The 16,561-nt window shown below is 46.6% G+C and overlaps 1 protein-coding gene across 1 annotated transcript in view; it reads right to left on the bottom strand.

Moving 5' to 3' along the window:
* The window catches only part of LOC135518844 (rho guanine nucleotide exchange factor 18-like), a 55,403-nt gene that overhangs the window by 21,373 nt on the left and 17,469 nt on the right, over window positions 1-16,561 (bottom strand). The window contains exons 5-13 of the mRNA XM_064943828.1: window positions 14,142-14,263; window positions 13,865-13,975; window positions 13,293-13,536; window positions 3,545-3,799; window positions 3,115-3,194; window positions 2,774-2,952; window positions 2,297-2,370; window positions 1,957-2,142; window positions 1,007-1,225 (exon numbers count right to left, since the gene is read on the bottom strand). Coding sequence (XP_064799900.1) covers window positions 1,007-1,225; window positions 1,957-2,142; window positions 2,297-2,370; window positions 2,774-2,952; window positions 3,115-3,194; window positions 3,545-3,799; window positions 13,293-13,536; window positions 13,865-13,975; window positions 14,142-14,263 — 1,470 coding nt within the window. The remainder of the gene's footprint in view (window positions 1-1,006; window positions 1,226-1,956; window positions 2,143-2,296; window positions 2,371-2,773; window positions 2,953-3,114; window positions 3,195-3,544; window positions 3,800-13,292; window positions 13,537-13,864; window positions 13,976-14,141; window positions 14,264-16,561) is intronic.

Below are 16,561 nucleotides of genomic sequence, written 5' to 3'. Positions count from 1 at the left end.
AGGCAGACCGACTGAGCGGCAGACAGGCAGACCGACTGGCAGCGGCAGACAGGCAGACCGACTGAGCGGCAGACAGGCAGACCGACTGAGCGGCAGACAGGCAGACCGACTGAGCGGCAGACAGGCAGACCGACTGAGCGGCAGACAGGCAGACCGACTGAGCGGCAGACAGGCAGACCGACTGAGCGGCAGACAGGCAGACCGACTGAGCGGCAGACAGGCAGACCGACTGAGCGGCAGACAGGCAGACCGACTGAGCGGCAGACAGGCAGACCGACTGAGCGGCAGACCGACTGAGCGGCAGACCGACTGAGCGACAGACCGACTGAGCGGCAGACCGACTGAGCGGCAGACCGACTGAGCGGCAGACCGACTGAGCGACAGACCGACTGAGCGGCAGACAGGCAGACCGACTGAGCGGCAGACAGGCAGACCGACTGAGCGGCAGACAGGCAGACCGACTGAGCGGCAGACAGGCAGACCGACTGAGCGGCAGACAGGCAGACCGACTGAGCGGCAGACCGACAGACTTACTCTTGATAGACCACTGCACTACTCGGAAGGCCCAAGACACTGCATCGCAGTGCTAGCTGTGCCACTAGAGATTCAGGATTCGAGTTCAGGCTCTGTCGCAGCCGGCCGCGACCGGGAGACCCTTTGGGCGGCACACAATCGGCCCAGCATCGGCAGGGATGTCCTCGTCCCATCGCGCACTAGCGACTCCTGTGGTGGGCTGGGCGCAGTGCACACTGACACGGTTGTCGGGTGTATGGTGTTTCCTCCGCCACGTTGGTGAGGCTGGCTTCAGGGTTAAGTGGGCATTGTGTCAAGAAGCAGTGTGGCTTGGTTGGGTTGTGTTTCGGAGGACGCACGGCTCTTGACCTTTGCCTCTCCCAAGTCCGTACGGGAGTTGCAGCGACGAGACAAGACTGTAACTACCAATTGGATACCACGAAATTGGGGAGAAAAAGGGGTTAATTATTTTTTTAATAAATAAAAGACTTACTCTTGATGGGGGTGGGAGGGTTGCAGTCGTAACCTCCAAAGGTCTCAGCTCTCCTATGCACCGACAGGTTCCCCAGCCGCCCAAGGCCTAGCCCCCCTAGATAAAGCCGTACCACTTCTGGCCTCAAACTGAACCTCCCTGGTCCCAGGCTGTCCTCTGGATGGGGGTGGGGATCTCGCACAGTCACACCAGACAGGAGAAGGTTCTGCAGATTCTCCACTGAGAGAAGAAGAATAAGAAGAACCTAAAATCGGATTATCTGACAGACAAGCTGACATTGGATTCTCGTGGTGGGTCAACATTTAGAACAGATGTACTAAAGACGATGGTGACGTGAACTATTATCAGATCAGACCTGCCAGGAGTACCACGGTCAGGGGTCAACAGAGGGGATGGGGGAGATATTACAATATTGCTTTAACCTATCAAATTTAACCTATCACATTAAGTATCAAACCCTCTCAGATCACCACAATTGATTAGGTCAGTGGTTCCCAAACTGTGGAGCGCTCCCCTAAGGGAAGACCTTAGAAAGCTATTTATAACGTGTCAGAAATGTCCAGATCAACGAGCCCATGTCAGCTAACGGCTTTTAGCTCGTCCATTTTGTTATAATGTTTCAATCACTTAAATTTCACATGAATACACATTAGACAAAAATGTGTTGTAGAATTGCAAGGAAATTAGCTTAAAAACTGCTAAATGTTCTCTACCCCATGACAAAATGTGTAGAATTGCAGAAAATCTTAAAACCTGCTAAATTCTCTCTCCACCAACAACAGGGGTGTGAACAGTTTGAGTAATGAACAGTGCTTGTGCCCATAGAAATAGACATGGGGGGGGGGGGGCGCAAGATGTTCCCCAATGCTGGAAGGAGGGCCTGAGTGAAAAGGTTTGGGCACCCTTGGCTTAGGGCATGGTCTAGGAGTGGGTTCGTGCTTCATTCCTACCCTCAGTGATGGCCCCCTTGAGCAGTGTCTCCCCCTGCTGGAGTTCTGAGGCGTCACCACGGAGCAACAGACAGGAGTGGGCAGCTACATCCTCCATCCCTGTTACAGCCTCCACCATGTCAGCAAACATCTGCAGCTTCTCTGTCAGGCTCTGCATGATCTGGGAATCCTTCACATACAGACGCTCTGAAAACACACAGATTCTATGGTAAAAAAAAAAAAAAACACGAGAAGCTCTGGAAACATTCCGTAAGGCCTGAAAATGGGAATTGAAGGCATTTGGACAGCTGTTATTGAGGACATTTTGAAGCTCTCTGGTAGAGCTGATAGAGTCTCGTACCTTGGAAGTCTCTGAGCTTGGCTAACCTGGCCTCCTCCTGCTCATTGCTCAGCTGCTCCTCCATTACTGGACAACTGGGACACAAAGAGAGTCAAACACATTGGGGTTACTATAAGCCCTAAGAACTGACCCATACGCTGATTCCAAATCAGTTGAAAGTGTAGAAAGTAAAATAACTTGTGATTCCTACCTATGTCATTCCTACCTATATCATTCCTACCTATGCCATTCCAACCTATGCCATTCCAACCTATGCCATTCCAACCTATGCCATTCCAACCATTTCCAACATGCCATTCCAACCTATGCCATTCCAACCTATTCCAACCTATGCCATTCCAACCTATGCCATTCCAACCTATGCCATTCCAACCTATGCCATTCCAACCTATGCCATTCCAACCTATGCCATTCCAACCTATGCCATTCCTACCTATGCCATTCCTACCTATGCCATTCCTACCTATGCCATTCTACCTGTTGACAGCGTCTCGTATAAGGCTCATCCAGGTGTTGCAGTCCTCTCTGGAGGAGGTGTGTATCTCGTACATCTCTGGCATGCTGGACGAAGCACTGATCAGGAACATAGCCTTGTCCTCATGGGCCATCTCCCTGACGATCAGCATCTGGAGGGAGATCACCGACGTCTTGTTGTCCTGAAAAAGGAGAGGAGGACGAGGAGGAGAGTAGGAGGAGAGGATATCAACATTTTCTGGCCTTCTCTCCTTGAAGGAGGCCATACTTTAAAACTAGCACATTTTGGGATTAAAATGAGTAGCTGGACACAGATTCTCTTATATTGAGAAAACTCCCCTCACCACATTTGCAAATATGAGTTTCTGATCCTTTTCCTTTTGTAACAGCAGCAGGACATCTGACAACAGAACAGCGTGGATGTCTGAAGACATGGGATAGAAGCAGACACTCGAATCAACAAATACGCCGTCCTCACAGATCGTCACAGCATTCCTAATAGATACGTATGACTATGATCAGGAGTTCTGACTGTGTGACCTGACCAGGAGGAATTATGGGTTCTAGATATCGACTATATCAGGGCCTGATAGGTCACTTGTGGTCTTGGGTGTCCAGAAGGAGTATCACTGATTACTAGAAGAAACCGTTGCCAATTTTCCTAAAAACTGCAGTAAAAACCAAGCTTTTCCACCGCAAATATCACCCCCCCCCCTCAAAAAAAAACAAAAAACATTGCAAGATCCCAGAAGGGCCGATTAGAGAGGTCACCACCTTTGAGCCGTCCGTTTGCCACCCGACAGTTGACCGTCCCCTCGTGGAGCAGGGTTCTGAGGCCCTCAGCCAGATCCTCTCTCGTGAACACCCTGCCGTCCTTCCACCGGCCATGGGAACGAGGCTCCAGCCTGCCGCCTATGTCTCTCAGCCTGGAGGCCCTCTCATAGTCATGGACCTGGGAGTCCACAGCAGAGATGGTCTCTTTGATCAGAACCAGGGCCTGGACCAGGGCAACGTGCTCCTCACTGTCGGCTGGTGGGAGGAGAGGAGGACACAGAGAGAGAGAAGTCAAAGGATCAAAATGGAACTTGTGGAACTTCTTTAATGGAAAACTATTACAGTAAGTACACTTTCTACTCAACAGGAGTAAAACATATCTATACCTCGATTGTCTTCAATCAAGAAAATATACATTTGACATAAGAGCTTGTCTGACCACCACGCTTACAACTGCCAACTTAAAATCTTAGAATCTACTAAAAGAGCCACAAGATGACATTTCAACATCGCATTTCTACAGAGTCCTACATTCTGTGACACATTTGAAATTGAACTGAATGAATTCATAATGATCAATAAAAATTAACTCGATGACCCCTGGATTTTTGGGACGCCACCAAAGGGTTTATTTAAAATAATGCAACTACATTTGCATCTGGGTTGAATAAAATCACAATTAAAGTAGATATCAGAATTGGAAATGTAATTTACTGCATTAGAGCATTCTGAACAAATACCGTTTTCAGACGAGGTGGCTATAACTCTTTCCAAAGTCAAGACAGAACAGCAAAAAAGAGAACAGAATTGGCCATCCATTACTTTCATAGTAATCATCCTAGTCGTTTACTGGCCGTAGCAGTAATGATCAATTAGCTGATATAGCAACTATTGAATCAGAGGTAGTATTACGATCAAACCCCAAATTAATCAAAGTTTCTCTAGCTTCTATAAAGAACTGTTCACCTCTGATTGTAAAATCCACACCGAGCCAGACTTTCTAACATAATAATTAAAAATGTTGGATTAAATTAGGTCCACTATAGCTTGAAATTATGAACACAGCCGTTCACAATGGTTCAAAGCAATTTGAAAAGCAATCCTGACCAAAGCAATTCGTCAATCGAAGAAAAAAACACCAATTTCCCTCAAATCTAGTGATCACTTCCTCTCGTTAAACACAGACAATATTTTCCAATATCTAGACAACGCATCGAAAATCGCTCTGAACACATTGAAGATCAATCGGTAAATTCTGTTTTTATCTCAAGTTATAAATGAATCTAACCAAATCAGCCCTAGTGCCGCCCAAGACCCTGATGGAGGACTCCATCTCTACTTACGGAATCCCAATCGTTTCCCATTTTAAAAACTTGGGAGTAGATATACTTCCTTCCTATAAGAATATTTAGAAGATAAATAAACAATGCAGAGACAGGTAAATGATTTTGGAAAAACAGAGGATTCATGACATCACTGGGAGGTCCTGTGAACAATGGACCAGAGGTGATGGCTCTACTGAATGCTCTCCAGTTACCTGGACAAGTTGCGATTTTGAAAATGAAAGCACATCGAAAAATCTTTCCAGACGAGAGTATAGGTAATGGCTTGGCTGGCAGGGCTGCCAAGAGAACACCTCCGTCACCTAAACTGATTAGGAGACACACCTTGGATACATTGCAGCACATTAGAGATATGCAAAGCAGTGTGGGAATGGTTGGCTGCAGGATGCAAACTCAACCAAAAAGGTGTGTGGAAACACAACCTGAGATGTGTAGCGCCAAATGCACTCTTACCCTACTTGGCAACACAGATCCACTCTTTGGGACACATTGGTGTGGGCAAGATAGTTTATTGTTTTGTGGGCAAATGGTGGAATCCTGGTGTGTAGAAAGAGGCTGAGGCTGTTGTGGCGAATTACAACAATTGTATGGAAAACAACACCAAGGGATGAGGAAAGTACAGACACGATGAGCGCCTGCCCCACCGGGACCCTTCAGACATCTACAGCTTGATTATATCACGCTGCCCAAATGTAAAGGTCAGGAAGATGTGCTGGTCATTATTGATTGTTTCTCACGATGGGTTGAAGCCTGGCCTACTAAGAAAGGAACTGCACAACACACAGCTAAATTCTGATTCGAGAAATCATTCCCAGATGGGGATCTCCGGAACAATTACATTCTGACCAAGGCACTCGTTACACAGGAATGGTGCGTTTCGTCTTCTGAACATAAGGGCAGTGTAGTTGCCAGTCTATCATCCTTAATCGAGTGGACAGGTAGAACACACAAATCGAGTTTTGAAAGTGAGACTGTCAAAGACATATCAAGAAGGGGTAGCATGGCCAGATGCATTGCCTACGGTATTATGCAGTATATGGGCAACACACAACAAAACCACATGGTTGAGTCCGTTCGAGGTCGTCACAGGTCGGCCCATGTCACAAAGCAGACGTTCACTTTATGAGCGACACAATGCTTAACTATTGCATACAACTCACTAAAGCAGGAGGGGAAGTAAAATAGGTGTGGGGAATAACTACCGAGGGGGGATATGACGTAGTACCAGGACAGTGGGTGATGGTAAACAAATATGTAATAGAGACATTAGGGCCAAAATGGGAAGGTCCTCTATCAAGTTTTGCTCATAACAAGGTCAGCAGTAAAAGTCCAGGGAAAATCACAATGGATACATGGCACTCATTGCAAGGTTGCCCATGTTGATGACAAAGCGGAGCCTGGAGAATAATGACCTGATTGATTAGCAATCTCGAGTGAAGAAGCATAGTAAGATGATCAGAACCTGATAAGCTTCTATGTTGTACATCGCAGTCGTCATATTAGGGATATCTATGTGAAATGTCCAACGTCTTCTTGAAAATCGGGACATGCTTACTTAGGGGAAATCTATGTGAAATATCAATTTATTTTGAAACCAGGACTGTCAGAACATAATTTCTAATGTGGGACTGACACCAGTGTAGAATTAAAGGACTTGGTGAATGATGACCTTGCCAATGGGATGATTGAATATAATTGTCTTGAAGACAATTATGTTTTTGTTTTTTTGTGAGTTTCCTCCTAATACAGGATGTGGTATGAATTGTAAGGTACATCATCACACCTGTTAATACTTGTTTTATATAACTTTTTTGAAATCTATTTCTTATTGTAACAGCAAGTACAACATGCCCTTTGTGTTTTATAGAAAGGCGCAAGGTGTTTATGTTTACTGCTAATGGTTTTTTATACGGTCTATTTTTTCATGTTTTTTTTTATTGTTTTCTAAAAATAAATTTTAAGTATATATATATTTTTTTAATTATCTAGGGGGGTGGGGGGGATTATTTTTGTATTTTTTTGTACCTTTATTTAACTAGGCAAGTCAGTTAAGAACAAATTCTTATTTTCAATGACGGCTTAGGAACAGTAGGTTAACTGCCTGTTCAGGGGCAGAACGACAGATGTGTACCATGTCAGCTCGGGGGTTTGAACTTCCGGTTACTACCACCCGTAGCACGCGCTCCAGCAGGTGTATCTCACTGATCATCCCTAAAGCTAACACCTCATTTGGCCGCCTTTCATTCCAGTTCTCTGCTGCATGTGACTGGAACGAATTGCAAAAATCGCTGAAGTTGGAGACTTATCTCCCTCACCAACTTCAAACATCTGCTATCTGAGCAGCTAACCGATCGCTGCAGCTGTACACAGTCTATCGGTAAATAGCCCACCCAATCTACCTACCTCATCCTCATACTGTTTTTATTTATTTACTTTTCTGCTCTTTTGCACACCAATATCTCTACCTGTACATGACCATCTGATCATTTATCACTCCAGTGTTAATCTGCTAAATTGTAATTATTTGCCTACCTCCTCATGCCTTTTGCACACAATGTATATAGACTCTCTTTTTTTTCTACTGTGTTATTGACTTGTTTATTGTTTACTCCATGTGTCTGTTCACACTGCTATGCTTTATCTTGGCCAGGTCGCAGTTGCAAATGAGAACTTGTCAACTAGCCTACCTGGTTAAATAAAGGTGAAATTTTAAAATTTTAAAAATTAAAAAAAACTAGTCCAACGCTCTAACCACTAGGCTACCCTGCCGCCCCGTATAAGAATATGTTGAAGATAAATACACAACGCAGAGATCGACGATGAGAGGTCAATACAGTACTAAAGGTTAAAGAGGACTAAAAGTCAACAGAGTACTAACAATCAATGGAAATAGTGTTTTTTCTGTAATAGGGGATTAATGAGCAATGGTTCAGAGACATAGGAGGAATTTGTCTAGGCATCAAGCCCGAAATACAGTGCCTTGTGAAAGTATTCGGCCCCCTTGAACTTTGCAACCTTTTGCCACATTTCAGGCTTCAAACATAAAGATATAAAACTGTATTTTTTTGTGAAGAATCAACAACAAGTGGGACACAATCATGAAGTGGAACGACATTTATTGGATATTTCAAACTTTTTTAACAAATCAAAAACTGAAAAATTGGGCGTGCAAAATTATTCAGCCCCCTTAAGTTAATACTTTGTAGCGCCACCTTTTGCTGCGATTACAGCTGTAAGTCGCTTGGGGTATGTCTCTATCAGTTTTGCACATGGAGAGACTGATATTTTTTCCCATTCCTCCTTGCAAAACAGCTCGAGCTCAGTGAGGTTGGATGGAGAGCATTTGTGAACAGCAGTTTTCAGTTCTTTCCACAGATTCTCGATTGGATTCAGGTCTGGACTTTGACTTGGCCATTCTAACACCTGGATATGTTTATTTTTGAACCATTCCATTGTAGATTTTGCTTTATGTTTTGGATCATTGTCTTGTTGGAAGACAAATCTCCGTCCCAGTCTCAGGTCTTTTGCAGACTCCATCAGGTTTTCTTCCAGAATGGTCCTGTATTTGGCTCCATCCAACTTCCCATCAATTTTAACCATCTTCCCTGTCCCTGCTGAAGAAAAGCAGGTCCAAACCATGATGCTGCCACCACCATGTTTGACAGTGGGTATGGTGTGTGTTCAGGGTGATGAGCTGTGTTGCTTTTACGCCAAACATAACGTTTTGCATTGTTGCCAAAAAGTTCAATTTTGGTTTCATCTGACCAGAGCACCTTCTTCCACATGTTTGGTGTGTCTCACAGGAGGCTTGTGGCAAACTTTAAACGACACTTTTTATGGATATCTTTAAGAAATGGCTTTCTTCTTGCCACTCTTCCATAAAGGCCAGATTTGTGCAATATACGACTGATTGTTGTCCTATGGACAGAGTCTCCCACCTCAGCTGTAGATCTCTGCAGTTCATCCAGAGTGATCATGGGCCTCTTGGCTGCATCTCTGATCAGTCTTCTCCTTGTATGAGCTGAAAGTTTAGAGGGACGGCCAGGTCTTGGTAGTGTTGCAGTGGTCTGATACTCCTTCCATTTCAATATTATCGCTTGCACAGTGCTCCTTGGGATGTTTAAAGCTTGGGAAATCTTTTTGTATCCAAATCCGGCTTTAAACTTCTTCACAACAGTATCTCGGACCTGCCTGGTGTGTTCCTTGTTCTTCATGATGCTCTCTGCGCTTTTAACGGACCTCTGAGACAATCACAGTGCAGGTGCATTTATACAGAGACTTGATTACACACAGGTGGATTGTATTTATTATCATTAGTCATTTAGGTCAACATTAGATCATTCAGAGATCCTCACTGAACTTCTGGAGAGAGTTTGCTGCACTGAAAGTAAAGGGGCTGAATAATTTTGCACGCCCAATTTTTCAGTTTTTGATTTGTTAAAAAAGTTTGAAATATCCAATAAATGTCGTTCCACTTCATGATTGTGTCCCACTTGTTGTTGATTCTTCACAAAAAAATACAGTTTTATATCTTTATGTTTGAAGCCTGAAATGTGGCAAAAGGTCGCAAAGTTCAAGGGGACCGAATACTTTTGCAAGGCACTGTAGGATACTTGTTATTTGGCCATTGTCCCAGTTTTATTGCAAGGAATTCTAAATTGTCAACCACAGGCTAGGGCTGGGTTATAAAGTACATCCTGTCTCTTTGTTCTGTGATGAGACCATCTACCTCTCAGCATAACATCTGTAATTCATCCTCTTTGAATAAACCTATTTTTCTCCCCCGGATTTGGATGGAGACATGCTGGCTGGGTTGGGGAATGGGAGGTTGGATGGATGGAGACATGCTGGCTGGGTTGGGGAATGGGAGGTTGGATGGATGGAGACATGCTGGCTGGGTTGGGGAATGGGAGGTTGGATGGATGGAGACATGTTGGCTGGGTTGCATGTTGGCTGGGGGGGAATGGGAGGTTGGATGGATGGAGACATGTTGGCTGGGTTGGGGAATGGGAGGTTGGATGGATGGAGACATGTTGGCTGGGTTGCGGTAGGGGAATGGGAGGTTGGATGGATGGAGACATGTTGGCTGGGTTGGGGAATGGGAGGTTGGATGGATGGAGACATGTTGGCTGGGTTGCGGTAGGGGAATGGGAGGGCTTGGATGGATGGAGACATGTTGGCTGGGTTGGGGAATGGGAGGTATGGGGAATGGGAGGTTGGATGGATGGAGACATGTTGGCTGGGTTGCGGTAGGGGAATGGGAGGTTGGATGGATGGAGACATGCTGGCTGGGTTGGGGAATGGGAGGGGAATGGGAGGTTGGATGGATGGAGACATGTTGGCTGGGTTGGGGTAGGGGAATGGGAGGTTGGATGGATGGAGGACATGTTGGCTGGGTTGCGGTAGGGGAATGGGAGGTTGGATGGATGGAGACATGTTGGCTGGGTTGCGGTAGGGGAATGGGAGGTTGGATGGATGGAGACATGTTGGCTGGGTTGCGGTAGGGGAATGGGAGGTTGGATGGAGACATGTTGGCTGGGTTGGGGTAGGGGAATGGGAGGTTGGATGGATGGAGACATGTTGGCTGGGTTGCGGTAGGGGAATGGGAGGTTGGATGGATGGAGACATGCTGGCTGGGTTGGGGAATGGGAGGTTGGATGGATGGAGACATGCTGGCTGGGTTGGGGAATGGGAGGTTGGATGGATGGAGACATGCTGGCTGGGTTGCGGTAGGGGAATGGGAGGTTGGATGGATGGAGACATGCTGGCTGGGTTGGGGAATGGGAGGTTGGATGGATGGAGACATGTTGGCTGGGTGGGGGAATGGGAGGTTGGATGGATGGAGACATGCTGGCTGGGTTGCGGTAGGGGAATGGGAGGTTGGATGGATGGAGACATGTTGGCTGGGTGGGGGAATGGGAGGTTGGATGGATGGAGACATGCTGGCTGGGTTGCGGTAGGGGAATGGGAGGTTGGATGGATGGAGACATGTTGGCTGGGTTGCGGTAGGGGAATGGGAGGTTGGATGGATGGAGACATGTTGGCTGGGTTGCGGTAGGGGAATGGGAGGTTGGATGGATGGAGACATGTTGGCTGGGTGGGGGAATGGGAGGTTGGATGGATGGAGACATGCTGGCTGGGTTGGGGAATGGGAGGTTGGATGGATGGAGACATGTTGGCTGGGTTGCGGTAGGGGAATGGGAGGTTGGATGGATGGAGACATGTTGGCTGGGTTGCGGTAGGGGAATGGGAGGTTGGATGGATGGAGACATGCTGGCTGGGTTGGGGAATGGGAGGTTGGATGGATGGAGACATGCTGGCTGGGTTGCGGTAGGGGAATGGGAGGTTGGATGGATGGAGACATGTTGGCTGGGTTGCGGTAGGGGAATGGGAGGTTGGATGGATGGAGACATGTTGGCTGGGTGGGGGAATGGGAGGTTGGATGGATGGAGACATGTTGGCTGGGTTGCGGTAGGGGAATGGGAGGTTGGATGGATGGAGACATGTTGGCTGGGTTGGGGAATGGGATGGGAGGTTGGATGGATGGAGACATGCTGGCTGGGTTGCGGTAGGGGAATGGGAGGTTGGATGGATGGAGACATGCTGGCTGGGTTGCGGTAGGGGAATGGGAGGTTGGATGGATGGAGACATGTTGGCTGGGTTGGGGAATGGGAGGTTGGATGGATGGAGACATGCTGGCTGGGTTGCGGTAGGGGAATGGGAGGTTGGATGGATGGAGACATGCTGGCTGGGTTGCGGTAGGGGAATGGGAGGTTGGATGGATGGAGACATGTTGGCTGGGTGGGGGAATGGGATGGGAAGTTGGATGGAGACATGTTGGCTGGGTTGCGGTAGGGGAATGGGAGGTTGGATGGATGGAGACATGTTGGCTGGGTGGGGGAATGGGAGGTTGGATGGATGGAGACATGTTGGCTGGGTTGCGGTAGGGGAATGGGAGGTTGGATGGATGGAGACATGCTGGCTGGGTTGCGGTAGGGGAATGGGAGGTTGGATGGATGGAGACATGCTGGCTGGGTTGCGGTAGGGGAATGGGAGGTTGGATGGATGGAGACATGCTGGCTGGGTGGGGGAATGGGATGGGAAGTTGGATGGAGACATGTTGGCTGGGTTGCGGTAGGGGAATGGGAGGTTGGATGGATGGAGACATGCTGGCTGGGTTGCGGTAGGGGAATGGGAGGTTGGATGGATGGAGACATGCTGGCTGGGTGGGGGAATGGGATGGGAAGTTGGATGGAGACATGTTGGCTGGGTTGCGGTAGGGGAATGGGAGGTTGGATGGATGGAGACATGTTGGCTGGGTGGGGGGGAATGGGATGGGAAGTTGGATGGAGACATGCTGGCTGGGTTGCGGTAGGGGAATGGGAGGTTGGATGGATGGAGACATGTTGGCTGGGTTGCGGTAGGGGAATGGGAGGTTGGATGGATGGAGACATGCTGGCTGGGTTGCGGTAGGGGAATGGGAGGTTGGATGGATGGAGACATGTTGGCTGGGTTGCGGTAGGGGAATGGGAGGTTGGATGGATGGAGACATGCTGGCTGGGTTGCGGTAGGGGAATGGGAGGTTGGATGGATGGAGACATGCTGGCTGGGTGGGGGAATGGGATGGGAAGTTGGATGGAGACATGTTGGCTGGGTTGCGGTAGGGGAATGGGAGGTTGGATGGATGGAGACATGTTGGCTGGGTGGGGGAATGGGATGGGAAGTTGGATGGAGACATGCTGGCTGGGTTGCGGTAGGGGAATGGGAGGTTGGATGGATGGAGACATGTTGGCTGGGTTGCGGTAGGGGAATGGGAGGTTGGATGGATGGAGACATGCTGGCTGGGTTGCGGTAGGGGAATGGGAGGTTGGATGGATGGAGACATGTTGGCTGGGTTGCGGTAGGGGAATGGGAGGTTGGATGGATGGAGACATGCTGGCTGGGTTGCGGTAGGGGAATGGGAGGTTGGATGGATGGAGACATGTTGGCTGGGTTGCGGTAGGGGAATGGGAGGTTGGATGGATGGAGACATGCTGGCTGGGTTGCGGTAGGGGAATGGGAGGTTGGATGGATGGAGACATGTTGGCTGGGTGGGGGAATGGGATGGGAAGCTGGATGGAGACATGTTGGCTCCATCCCCCAACAAAAAACAAGAAAACAAATTACAGTACTTCATTGTTACCCAGAAATGATTTGATATTGATATCTTTAAATGCAATGTATCCACTTGGCTTGTCAAATAAATCCATCAATCGAGTCACACTGCAGACTCTGGGTCAAATGCCAAACAGATTCTAACTACCTGTCATGCCAGTCAAGTTAATCAAGTGCACCTAGTTACCTTCAGCAATACAGTCGAACTGTGTGATTTCAGTAGTACAATGCTTGTTGAGTCAGTTCGTTACCTTCAGTGTTCAGTAGAATGCGTTCCACCAGGACGGGGTACTTTGTGATCCGCTGAGTCACCAACAGGATGCATTCTGGTACTCCTAACCTCCGAACGATGGACAACCGACCGATTTTCATAATCAAGTTCTGGAACTTTTTGTTGTTCTGTAGCTGTTCCTTGTAGAGACTGACAGCGTCAGTGTGGTGACTACAGAACACGCCGTAACTCTTCTTCATTCTCTCCCCCATCTCACCTGAAAACTACAAAACAACAATCATCAGGTAAGCAACCTTCTGATGAGGTAAACAACATGTTTATCAGGTATGACAAAGGGAAAGTTTAGAGAGTCATGATTTCCTTGTTTTCTCAAAGGAACCATTCATGCTGGTGAGGACAGTGCCACACCACCACCCTGTCATAACACAGTCCTCCTGAGGGGTTAGCTAGCTCAACACACACACACACACACACACACACACACACACACACACACACACACACACACACACACACACACACACACACACACACACACACACACACACACACACACACACACACACACACACACACACACACACACGCTACCTGGTTGATGAGTATATCTCCCAGCTGTGTGACAGTGTGGTGGTTGGGTCTGTCCCGGCCGTCCCTGAGACACCACAGGAAGTGTTGGTGGATGTGCAGCAGGCTGTCAATCTGATGTAAGAATAAAGGAACGATTACACACATCTATTGGTTTTAAGAAGGAGATAAAATATATGTGATTAAAGACAGAGAGACTACAGTCCACACACTGAATTATACTCCCGTGTGGTTTATTGAAACTACTTTTCAACTCCTTAGGAGTCAGAAATGGAGATACCTGAGGAAACATCCTCTCAAGCCTAGAATCCTCCATATGTAGGCTGTGTCTCAGCTCATACTGGTAAACACTCAGCAGCAGCTTCAGGGTCCGCACATGATGCACCTCTGTCTGGATCAACTCTGAGGGGGACAGTGTCTATACATTATCACTCCTGTTACACAGTTGAAGTCGGAAGTTTACATACACCTTAGCCAAATACATAAAAACTCAGTTTTTCACAATTCCTAACATTTATGGTAAAAATCCCCTGTCTTAGGTCAGTTAGGATCACCACTTCATTTTAAGAATGTGAAATGTCAGAATAATAGTTGACAGAATGATTTATTTCAGCTTTTATTTCTTTCATCACATTCCCAGTGGGTCAGAAGATTACATACACTCAATTAGTATTTGGTAACATTGCCTAACTTGGGTCAAACATTTCAGGTAGCCTTCCACAAGCTTCCCACAATAAGTTGGGTGAATTGTGGCCCATTCCTTCTGACAGAGCTGGTGTAACTGAGTCAGGTTTGTAGGCCTCCATGTCCGCACACGCTTTTTCAGTTCTGCCCACAAATATTCTATGGGATTGAGGTCAGGGCTTTGTGATGGCCACTCCAGTACCTTGACTTGGTTGTCCTTAAGCCATTTTGCCACAACTTTGGAAGTATGCTTGGGGTCATTGGCCATTTGGAAGACCAATCTTTAACTTCCTGACTGATGTCTTGAGATGTTGCTTCAATATATCCACATAATTTTCCTACCTCATGATGCCATCTATTTTGTGAAGTGCACCAGTCCCTCCTGCAGCAAAGCACCCACACCACACGATGCTGCCATTCCCACGATTCACAGTTTGGATGGTGTTCTTCAGCTTGCAAGACTCCCCCTTTTTCCTCCAGACATAACGATGGTCATTATGGCCAAAAAACAGTTCTATATTTATTTCATCAGACCAGAGGACATTTCTCCAAAAAGTACGATCTTTGTCCCCATGTGCAGTTGCAAACCATAGTCTGGCTTTTTTTATGGCGGTTTTAGAGCAGTGACTTCTTCCTTGCTGAGCGGCCTTTCAGGTTATGTCGATATAGGACTTGTTTTACTGTGGATATAGATACTTTTGTACTGGTTTCCTCCAGCATCTTCACAAGGTCCTTGGCTGTTCCGGGATTGATTTGCACTTTTCGCACCAAAGTACGTTCATCTCTAGGAGACAGAAGGCGTCTCCTTCCTGAGCGGTATGATGGCTGCGTGGTTCCCATGATGTTTATACTTGCATACTATTGTTTGTACAGATGAACGTGGTACCTTCAGGCGTTTGGAAATTGCTCCCAGGGATGAACTTGACTTGTGGTGGTCTACAATTATTTTTCTGACTTCTTTCTTTGGATTTTCCCATGATGTCAAGCAAAGAGGCACTGAGTTTGAAGGTATGTCTTGAAATACATCCACTGGTATCTCCAATTGACTCAAATTATGTCAATTAGCCTATCAGAAGCTTCTAAAGCCATGACATAATTTTCTGGAATTTTCCAAGCTGTTTAAAAGGCACAGTCAATTTTGTGTATGTAAACATTAAAGCTGTGATGCATCTTGGGACTGACTGATCTTGAAATATTATTGAGTAGTTACTTGATGATTTGTAGATCAGTCAGTCTCAACTCGTCTTGGAACTCTGGGGGCGGTATTTCATTTTTGGATAAAAAACAATCCCGTTTTAAACAAGATATTTTGTCACAACAAGATGCTCGACTATGCATATAATTGACAGCTTTGGATAGAAAACACTCTGACGTTTCCAAAACTGCAAAGATATTGTCTGTGAGTGCAACAGAACTGATGTTACAGGCGAAACCCAGATAAAAATCCAATCAGGAAGTGCCCCATATTTTAAAAGCGCTGCATGCCAATGACTCCTTATATGGCTGTGAATGGGCTACGAATGAGCTTACGTTTTCTACGTATTCCCCAAGGTGTCTACAGCATTGTGACGTCTAGTTTTGAAGAATTGCCGTAAGGGACCACATTGAGCAAGTGGTCACATGATGGCTCCCGCAGAAAATCTTGCGTAAAGTACTGAGGTAGCCATTATTCCAATCGCTTCTAATGAGAAACCAATTGTCCCGACGGATATATTATCGAATAGATATGTGAAAAACACCTTGAGGATTGATTCTAAACAACGTTTGCCATGTTTCTGTCGATATTATGGAGCTAATTTGGAAAACAGTTTGCCTTTGTGGCGATCGCATTTTCCGGTCAATTTCTCAGCCAAACGTGAAGAACAAACAGGAGATATTTCGCCTACAAAAATAATCTTTTTGGAAAAAAGGAACATTTGCTATCTATCTGGGAGTCTCCTGAGTGAAAACATCTGAAGTTCTTCACAGGTAAATTATTTAATTTGATTGCTTTTCTTATTTTCGTGAAAATGTTGC

Source organism: Oncorhynchus masou, chromosome 3 (genome assembly GCF_036934945.1).
Source record: "Oncorhynchus masou masou isolate Uvic2021 chromosome 3, UVic_Omas_1.1, whole genome shotgun sequence".
Taxonomy (NCBI): domain Eukaryota; kingdom Metazoa; phylum Chordata; class Actinopteri; order Salmoniformes; family Salmonidae; genus Oncorhynchus; species Oncorhynchus masou.
Note: the sequence above shows the minus strand (reverse complement) of the source record. Positions and strands in the feature narration are given on the sequence as shown.